Here is a 10,747-nt window from a genome sequence, read left to right on the forward strand (position 1 = left end):
TAAACCACATTAACTGAACACATCTGGGATTAAACTAAACTGTTGGTTAGCTGTGAGCCATAATCATGAAAATAACAGAAACTAATACTTTAAATTGTCCCTCTGTGTGTCATAAATATGAATTAGTTTTACTTTTTGAAGTCAAGTACTGGCATAGATGAACATTTCTTCTTTGATATAATCAACTGAGATGCACCTGTAATAAAAATCAAGATTAGATATGATGCTGATCATCTACAAACAGAAACAAAGACAGCTTCATATTTGGATGCTTGCTGTCCAGATAGAGATTAAATCATTGTTTAAGTTTAGGAATAAAGTCTCTGTAACAGTTCTGCTAAAAAAAAAAAAAACATTACTGGAAATATTCGATATGCAGGATCACAGCCCCAGCTAAATAACAAAAAGTCTTTATGCTGACATGAAAGGCCAATTTGTTTTTTATTTTGCGCTAGGATTCAGCTAAAAAACATAGAGAAATTTAGCTTTTATATTTCTAGTAAGGAAAAAAAAGCTATTCTGCCTTTCTTCATGTTCCTAATCTTCAGTGTAGCCTGTTTGACTGCAGGTGTTGTGGTCGCTTCAGATACACCTACTGATGTCTACTTATATCTCATATGCTGGCTTTGCTCACATATGTTTGAAATATCTGTAAGTTGGTTCCTGCTTCTAGAAAAGAGACCCTGGCTGTACAAGAAAAGATGGGGCTTGAACTCCTATCTGAGCTTAATGTGAAGTGGAAAGTTTAAAGGAGGGAAAACCTCTCTGTCCATATCAATACTGTGCACATACACTATAACAGACATTCACACGCACACTGACAGCCCACATTGCCTCTTTCTCGTCGGAGTGCAGTGCTGTACAAAGGTTGTGTCGTCTTGCCTGCATGCTGCTCTAGTTTTTACTTTGTACATAGCTCTTAATTTATTCGACATAGTGTATATTAGTAGTCTTTGCACACACCGACAATGATGAATTAGTTTTGGTAGCCATTTGTGCTCCTGGACAAGCAGTATTTTTTAGGTGACGAGGAGCTTTTTGTTCATTGTTCACAGTCCTGCAATCTTTGTTTTTTTTTTCCATCTCTTCCTGTGTAAAGCTTTTGAAACGTGTTTTTATAAAAAGGAAGAAGCAATGTTTTACTGTATCTTGTTGGTGGTTTCTTTGAATTTCAAAGCCTCGTGTTGGGGGAATTCCTGAGGCTGTTAAGCTGTTAATACATTCGTGAAAGTGCATGAAAATAGTTGTGAAATCTGTTGTTGGTGACTGTCCTGCAGACAGAAGCACTTTGACACATTTCACTGCATCCCCGGAACAGACTGTGGTCCAAGAAGAAGATAGTGAAGTGATCCCAGATCTCTGCCTGCGAGGAAATGTTTAGATGACCTGTGTCTGTTCATCTACGCTGAAAAACAGGGTTATTTTGTACAGTTGATGTTTGATGAAATGATGGGGAAAAACATCTCATGTTTCTCTGATTTTCTGTTGTCCACTGCTTGCTAAAACCTTCATGATGTAAAAGTGCTCAAATGTGTGCATTCCTCCTCCCTTATCTTGATGTTGTTCGTAGCCTTTCTCTGAGCTATTTGAATGTGATAGTAACTGTAGTTTGGTAGGTGGATGTTCTGCTTTGAGAAGATACTTTAGAAAAATAAGAAACAGTAAATAAACTGTGGCTAAATGTGATTTTTAAGAGAAATGAAAACGTTTCGTTGTCTGAACATTTCTCCCGAAGTCACTTTTACAGAGTAGTTTGTACATGTTGAGTGTTTAACGATTCTTTCATGGTATTTGTATTTCTGTATACACTTTGGTGATCCTGTCATATCTGGGTTTTATAAACCATGATTATTTTTAAAACTCACTCTGCCTCTTGAGCCTTCTTTCCCCTTCTGTTTTCAATGTGACCCTTTGTCTAATTCACAGGTTCTTATTTGGTCCTCAGTTTGTTGGTTTCCTTTTGCTTGTACGTTTCCTACTTTTTTTTTTTTTTTTTAACCTATGTGTGGTAGCTCTTAGTCCAATTCAAAGCTAGTTCTTCAACATACTTAGCCTGACGTAGTCCGACTCAATTCTAGTGGGCGGGACTAAGTTCGGACTGGCACCCAGGCTACAACATACTGCCCTTTAAGCAGAATGTTAGCCAGGGTTTACACATCCATGATGTGTTTTCTTTATTATTTATCTGAAGATGTTTTCAGTTTACCAGCAGGATCCAGTTATGTATTCCTTTTAGGTGGAAAATACTATTCATTTTTTCTGGCCTGCATATTGATTTTAGTCACTAAGAAATATCCCACATAGATGCTNAAGTTAATGAATTTATAAAAAAAAAAAAAAGGGGCCATTGGTGGTACTGTTGCCTTGCTGCAAGAAGGTCCTAGGTACAAACCTCCGAGTCTACTTACTAAACTCCTGAACATTTACATAAAAAAACTAATATCTGTGATAGTTTAGTCATTGAAAGTATAATGTTATAATATATTTATTATCAGGACATTATAAAATGTGCAAAGCAAATCAGCTAAATGTTTATGCAACTGTTAATACACTTTCTAATTTGAACAAAAATGAAAAGCATGCTTCAGATCACCTGTTAAAACCATCATTGAACTCATGGTAGGACAGCTCCCCCCTGTGGACATAAAGTTAAATTGGTTATTTGGAATTATCTCAGAAATAATTTCACATCTGTTGTCTTTGTGTGCTTTTTTTTTTTCAGAACAAGGACACACAGATGCGGATATGTTTTTGTACCTTTTGATCGTGTTCTCCACCATCAGCTCCCTCTACACGCTGATCTGGGATCTGCGCATGGACTGGGGTCTGTTCGATCGGGGAGCTGGGGAAAACACCTTCCTGAGAGAAGAAATTGTCTACCCACACAAGGTAGGGTCAAAGGTCAAATCTATGTAAAATAATGAAAACTCAATGACCCATAACTTCTGAGCTTAAATAACACTCAGAGAACTGTAGAAATACACCCTAGGTTACTAATGGCATGCTCAGAAACAGCACTATGAATCTGACTCATTTTGGCATAAGCTTTCATTGGAAGGTTCAGACAGATGAGAATGAATCAGCACTGTCGTTAAAGAGCCAGCGCAGTAATGTTCCTCCTCTAGTTAAGCAAACATTTAACACCTGAATATCATGTTCACAAAGAACAGGAAAAGGTTTCTCACATTAACTGCAGCTGGACTCAAAGTCAGTCAACAATCAATCTCTACAGAAAAAAAGACAAAATAAAAATTGTAATTTATACCTTTACAATAAAAAAAATTAATCTGATTCTTGGTCAGGCCTTGGAGTTTTTTTTTGTTTGTTTTTTCTTTACATAACTTAATTCCCAAAAGCTTCACACAGATTAGATTTTCTCATGAATGTAATCAGTCCTGAATGTTTCTACTAAAATGGATTACTGCTGTTTGTAGCTATGTCCGACCATATTATTCTCTAAATAACTCTGTTTATCTGTCCAGGCCTACTACTACTGTGCCATAGTAGAGGATGTGATCTTGCGTTTTGCCTGGACGATCCAGATCTCCCTTTCAACAATGACCAAGACTCACTCTATAGGGGACATCGTGGCCACCGTCCTGGCTCCTCTTGAAGTCTTCAGGTGAGTCGAAACAGCGTTTCCTTCTGTTCTTGTTTTACTCCTCAGTGGTTCCCTGACAGACAGGATCCCTCAGCTAAAACTCATAAGCTATACAAGGTTCCATGGCCCCCACAGTCACCTACCTTCCTCTTTCCACCTTCCTATAAGGCGGTTTGTGTGGAACTTCTTCCGTCTGGAGAACGAACACCTGAATAACTGTGGTGAGTTTCGTGCTGTGAGAGATATCTCAGTGGCGCCGCTCAACGCTGATGACCAGACGTTGCTGGAGCAGATGATGGACCAGGAAGACGGTGTCAAGAACCGCTCAGGCAAAAAGGCCTGGAAGAGGTCCTACAGCCTGTCTCTCCGACGCCCCCTGCTGTCCTCCTCGCAGTAAGTAACCAAAGATTCCTTAGCTTTATGCAATCAATTTTTGTTCTAGTTTAATAATAAAGGAGAGTAAATAATTAATCTGTACATGAATGTTGTGTTCATAGTAAAACAGAAAGTAAAAGAAAGCAGAAATACTTCTTTTGTGAGCACACCCACTTCTTCATTATGTAACATAGGATCAGATTCAGATGAGCTTGATAAGATTTCACTGCTGTTTTACTTCCACAACCTCCAAAAAGCTTTGTTATGGAAGCCCGTTTCTGCCACATGAAAATAAAAAAAATGCCAAATAGAAAGTCATAATAATGAGATAAAAAGTCATAATTATGAGTTATAACGTCAATTTAAATTTTCAAAGTCATACAAAGTTTAAAAGTTGAATATCTCATAATTTATCTGGCATTTTTTACTTTCATGAGCAGAAACTGGCTTCCATATTCAGTGGATTGAGATGTAGGACGGGGAATTTTCTGAAAAAATATTGAGAAAATTAATGGGAAACTCTGAGCTGTGAAAAAAAGATTAAAATACTGAGATCTATTTGAACATGAAAAATATTCTATGTTAACATAGCAGTACAGCAACAGACTTTCTTCCAGAAAAACTGATGCTTACTTGACATAAACAGTAACAACACAACAGTGAATTCTGAACAGAGAAGGGTGATTTTCACTGTTCATTTTTGTCCATGACTATAACTTCTTCTACATTGTTTAATACGTTTTTGAAGTATCTAATGACACATTTCTGTTACTTGACTGGTTTTTATGAAAGGTAGTTTGACTTCCACAAAACATGAGAAATAATATATGAAAAATAGCCTTGAAGCAACATTTTGAATTTTTTTTTTTTTTTAATAGCAGAAAGGATTAATGGATTTATTGAATAAACATCCTATTTCTTCTTCTCCTCAGATCCAAGAAGGACACAAAGGTGCTGATTGAGGATATGGATGACGAGGCCTTCAGCTGAGCACATAATTCGCACATAGGCACCACACTATATTTATAAGGACCTTCTTTCCTCTCCCCCTCCATATTATAACATGTTAGCTCAAACATTACTGTATAACATTCAATAAATGAGGAAAGTCATCAGCTTTACAGAACTTACCTCATCTTTTAAACTCCTTTAAAGTGTTGAAAGTTGGTCTTTATAAGTATAGCAAACCCATTACACAATCCAGAGACACAGAAACACAAAGACAAACCTGCTGAAGCACAAGCAACGTGTCATCTTGGTACTGTTGAGGAGAGAGCTACATTCACACAGATGGACTGGTGTCAAAAAAAAAAACCTTCACTTAACTTACAGAAGCAGAACACACTGCCTGGGATGATTTAATGCTTTTATTATATAAAAATGACTTCTTTAGTATCTACTTTTCTTTTTTTTTACTATGATATGTTTCAGGCTTTTTTAGTTTCTCTTCAGGACAGGCTGCAGACGACTGTTCACATGCCTTTCTAACCACACTAGGATCAACAGGGAGAAGAAGAAGAAGAAGCCAGTAAAAGACTAAAACCCTATAGATCTACGGACTGAACAGCTTATCTAACAAATCAACTGGTTTCAACTTGTTGATTCTTTTTATACTCCTTTTATTAAGTTCCTTTTTTCCTTTAGTTGTAGTACGTCAGCGAACGATCACAACCCTTGAAGCGCTTGCAGGAAAAGTGCGTTTACAACATAAAACAAGGAAAAATTTCGTTAAAAAAAGATGTTTTCTATTCAAATACTTCTGTTTGAAATTTCTTTACTGTATGTTTTCAAGTGTATTACTACTATAGATGTGTTGTTTATACTAATGAAACTAGTTTGAACCTCCTCACTTTGACTGTTGATGTATTTTATAATGTTAAACGTGCCACGTTTTTATGAAAAACACAGAGCCCTGCATTACTCCCCAACATTAATTAGTGGATTTTAAATCTATGATGTTGTCTAAAGGTGCTCTTTTACACTAACTACAGCTAAGGTGCATGCATTGCAATTAACACCGGTTACCAAAGTTTTCTTCCGATGAATGTGTCTCAAATAAGAAAAAACTAGATCATTAAGTCTGCCTGAACAAGTCAATAGATAACATAGCCAGAGAGTTTTTTTCTTCATAACCCTAAACCGGCTCTATTTCCCAAACTCTGCTTTTTTAGGCTGTTTGAGGCTTATTAGACACACAAATGGGGATCTGGTTAAATAACGTGCCATGATATACAAAAGTTTTTTTTATATAGGTGTGTCTCACTAAAGATTTGTTGCACACAGAAGGACATTTTGAAGTGTTTATCCCTGTTTACTCTTACGATTGTGGCAAACAGCAACTGAAAAATAAATATTCAGTTTCTCCAGGAATTTGAATATTTTTTAAGACAACAAAAATTAGAGTGGACCAGTTAAAGGATGTAATTTTGCATGAATTAATGTCTCAATGGTGGAGAACAACCCATGGTGATGCCAGCCCAGGCTGATTTAATAGCGTCCTCTAGCTCTTCTCCTAACATCCGAATATGGACCAGTTGTTATTAACTCCAGCTGCTTTTAAAGTCTTATAAAAATCCCTCAAACTCATGAATAGGCTTTGGTTTCAAGACTAAGTTTATCCCTGTTACTTGTACAGTCTTTTTATTTTCATTCAACTTTCCATCTGTATGCCTGCTCAAGGCAATATCATTCTTCCTTAACAGAGGTCTTTTGTAGATTATATTGTGTAAACCACATTAACTAAACACATCTGGGATTAAACTAAACTGTTGGTTAGCTGTGAGCCATAATCATCAAAATAACAGAAACTAATACTTTAAATTGTCCCTCTGTGTGTCATAAATATGAATTAGTTTTACTTTTTGAAGTCAAGTACTGGCATAGATGAACATTTCTTCTTTGATATAATCAACTGAGATGCACCTGTAATAAAAATCAAGATTAGATATGATGCTGATCATCTACAAACAGAAACAAAGACAGCTTCATATTTGGATGCTTGCTGTCCAGATAGAGATTAAATCATTGTTTAAGTTTAGGAATAAAGTCTCTGTAACAGTTCTGCTAAAAAAAAAAAAAACATTACTGGAAATATTCGATATGCAGGATCACAGCCCCAGCTAAATAACAAAAAGTCTTTATGCTGACATGAAAGGCCAATTTGTTTTTTATTTTGCGCTAGGATTCAGCTAAAAAACATAGAGAAATTTAGCTTTTATATTTCTAGTAAGGAAAAAAAAGCTATTCTGCCTTTCTTCATGTTCCTAATCTTCAGTGTAGCCTGTTTGACTGCAGGTGTTGTGGTCGCTTCAGATACACCTACTGATGTCTACTTATATCTCATATGCTGGCTTTGCTCACATATGTTTGAAATATCTGTAAGTTGGTTCCTGCTTCTAGAAAAGAGACCCTGGCTGTACAAGAAAAGATGGGGCTTGAACTCCTATCTGAGCTTAATGTGAAGTGGAAAGTTTAAAGGAGGGAAAACCTCTCTGTCCATATCAATACTGTGCACATACACTATAACAGACATTCACACGCACACTGACAGCCCACATTGCCTCTTTCTCGTCGGAGTGCAGTGCTGTACAAAGGTTGTGTCGTCTTGCCTGCATGCTGCTCTAGTTTTTACTTTGTACATAGCTCTTAATTTATTCGACATAGTGTATATTAGTAGTCTTTGCACACACCGACAATGATGAATTAGTTTTGGTAGCCATTTGTGCTCCTGGACAAGCAGTATTTTTTAGGTGACGAGGAGCTTTTTGTTCATTGTTCACAGTCCTGCAATCTTTGTTTTTTTTTTCCATCTCTTCCTGTGTAAAGCTTTTGAAACGTGTTTTTATAAAAAGGAAGAAGCAATGTTTTACTGTATCTTGTTGGTGGTTTCTTTGAATTTCAAAGCCTCGTGTTGGGGGAATTCCTGAGGCTGTTAAGCTGTTAATACATTCGTGAAAGTGCATGAAAATAGTTGTGAAATCTGTTGTTGGTGACTGTCCTGCAGACAGAAGCACTTTGACACATTTCACTGCATCCCCGGAACAGACTGTGGTCCAAGAAGAAGATAGTGAAGTGATCCCAGATCTCTGCCTGCGAGGAAATGTTTAGATGACCTGTGTCTGTTCATCTACGCTGAAAAACAGGGTTATTTTGTATAGTTGATGTTTGATGAAATGATGGGGAAAAACATCTCATGTTTCTCTGATTTTCTGTTGTCCACTGCTTGCTAAAACCTTCATGATGTAAAAGTGCTCAAATGTGTGCATTCCTCCTCCCTTATCTTGATGTTGTTCGTAGCCTTTCTCTGAGCTATTTGAATGTGATAGTAACTGTAGTTTGGTAGGTGGATGTTCTGCTTTGAGAAGATACTTTAGAAAAATAAGAAACAGTAAATAAACTGTGGCTAAATGTGATTTTTAAGAGAAATGAAAACGTTTCGTTGTCTGAACATTTCTCCCGAAGTCACTTTTACAGAGTAGTTTGTACATGTTGAGTGTTTAACGATTCTTTCATGGTATTTGTATTTCTGTATACACTTTGGTGATCCTGTCATATCTGGGTTTTATAAACCATGATTATTTTTAAAACTCACTCTGCCTCTTGAGCCTTCTTTCCCCTTCTGTTTTCAGTGTGACCCTTTGTCTAATTCACAGGTTCTTATTTGGTCCTCAGTTTGTTGGTTTCCTTTTGCTTGTACGTTTCCTACTTTTTTTTTTTTTTTTTAACCTATGTGTGGTAGCTCTTAGTCCAATTCAAAGCTAGTTCTTCAACATACTTAGCCTGACGTAGTCCGACTCAATTCTAGTGGGCGGGACTAAGTTCGGACTGGCACCCAGGCTACAACATACTGCCCTTTAAGCAGAATGTTAGCCAGGGTTTACACATCCATGATGTGTTTTCTTTATTATTTATCTGAAGATGTTTTCAGTTTACCAGCAGGATCCAGTTATGTATTCCTTTTAGGTGGAAAATACTATTCATTTTTTCTGGCCTGCATATTGATTTTAGTCACTAAGAAATATCCCACATAGATGCTACATTTCATCTTTATTCACAAGCTTCGTTTCACCCCTCACTGCAAATTAGATGGACAACGTATACAAACAGCTGCTTTATATAAAAGAGATTTCCAAATTAAACACAGGATGCCATGTTCTACTGCATCTTTAGTAATGGTTTCCCTCTTGCCTTCCAGCTACATACTGACTTCTTGCAGAAATCCAGATGTAGCAACACCCACTTGTCATGGACAAAGCTTTCCAGTTCATTTTTATTTTTATAGAGATTTGTGTGCAGAAACACTTTTCAAACCCAATTAAAGATTTTTTTAAATAACGCTGAATCAGGTGACTCACATATCCTTTGAAACCAAACTCAAGTGGACACTGAGATGTGGTTAAGATCCTTGTCCTGTTAAAGTGTCCAATGACGCCCAGGCTTCAGGTTCCTTACAGTGTGATACTCTCTCCCAGGATGACCTCTTACTTCATTAGATCCATCTTCCCTTCAACCCCAAAGTCCACCACCATGCTTCTCTGAAAGCATAGTGATCTTTCCTACTTTATTCTAACATTTTCCACACATACAACCCATTTATTGGCCTAAAACATTCCCACCTAGCATTTAAAGTAAGGTACTGGTCTCTCTAAACTTTGGAGTATTTCCTTTTGCTTTACATTAAAGATGTTTATTAATCCAAAGGATTATTTGCAAGGGATTATTTAACATGTAACATGACTTTCACCAATCAGGTTTTTATCATGGAGTTCATTGGCCAATGAACACCAAGAAAAGCCTTCCTTTGGTTGCATCACTTGTTCCTAAAAATCACCTTTGATTTACAATCTACCGTGCAATGAGGTTTATTCAAGTGGTTTACATTTAGACTGATGCAATCATTGATTTCTGAATTCAGGGAAATTAAATACTCACAAGAAAAGTTTAGTTAAACTATTTTAATGAAATAATCTAATATTCTATGATGGATTGAATAATTTTAGGGACCAATTTTGCTCAAGAACATGTAGTGAAGAAAAATATGATTAATATTACGTGGTCCACAATTGTAATGTGCTTCTGATCTACTTTCAACCTAGACCGGGCCGTGTCCAGTCCTTTATCCCATTAGGAGTTTCTGAAGGACAGCCTTTTTTTTTTTGCAAAGGATATTTCAGTTTTTAGTAACTTTTCACGTGTCTCCTGTGATGTTTTTATCATATAAGGCAGATTGCCCTTTGAAACTCTGATACATTTCACGAGTTTCAGATTTTCAAAGATGAGTAAATGGACGGACACATTTCTACAGATGCCACCCAGGCCTTGGGTTCATGCCACTTCCATCAGGAATACAATTCAGTAACATTACATCCAGAACAAATCAGCTTAAACATTTTTCTTTCCCCCAAGCTGAAAGTAATCACCTTCCAAGGGCTGCTCTAGCACATACTGCACTATATGTTAATATATCAAGCTAAATCCTAAAATCAATAATTTCACAGTTCTCGGGTGGTCCTCGAGGGCAGCTATCCTGCAGCTTTTAGAGGTTTCCCTGCTTTAGCACAGCTGATTCTGATTATTGCAGTTCAGCAAAGCCTGCCAATCAATATTTAATGCAAATCAGCTGTGCTAGGGCAGGAAACCTGTAAAACTTGCAGGACAGTGGCCCTCAAGGGCCGGCTTTGGGCATACATGTCCTTAACGATATATTCTTCCTGACATGCCCTTTAACTTTCTGTTTATCTCTTTTTGTCTGTAATATTTATACATGCATCC

General features: G+C 36.9%; 1 protein-coding gene across 1 annotated transcript in view; it reads left to right on the forward strand.

Annotated features, from left to right (window-relative positions):
• LOC107100922 (xenotropic and polytropic retrovirus receptor 1 homolog) overlaps positions 1-8,559 on the forward strand; it is an 85,635-nt gene extending 77,076 nt beyond the window's left edge. The window contains exons 12-15 of the mRNA XM_015399605.1: positions 2,723-2,889; positions 3,483-3,622; positions 3,770-3,994; positions 4,909-8,559. Of these exons, the coding sequence (XP_015255091.1) occupies positions 2,723-2,889; positions 3,483-3,622; positions 3,770-3,994; positions 4,909-4,966 (590 nt within the window). The 3' untranslated portion in view covers positions 4,967-8,559. The remainder of the gene's footprint in view (positions 1-2,722; positions 2,890-3,482; positions 3,623-3,769; positions 3,995-4,908) is intronic.
• Positions 8,560-10,747: the final 2,188 nt, after the last annotated feature.

Source organism: Cyprinodon variegatus, unplaced genomic scaffold, assembly GCF_000732505.1.
Source record: "Cyprinodon variegatus isolate N-32 unplaced genomic scaffold, C_variegatus-1.0 Scaffold30, whole genome shotgun sequence".
Taxonomy (NCBI): domain Eukaryota; kingdom Metazoa; phylum Chordata; class Actinopteri; order Cyprinodontiformes; family Cyprinodontidae; genus Cyprinodon; species Cyprinodon variegatus.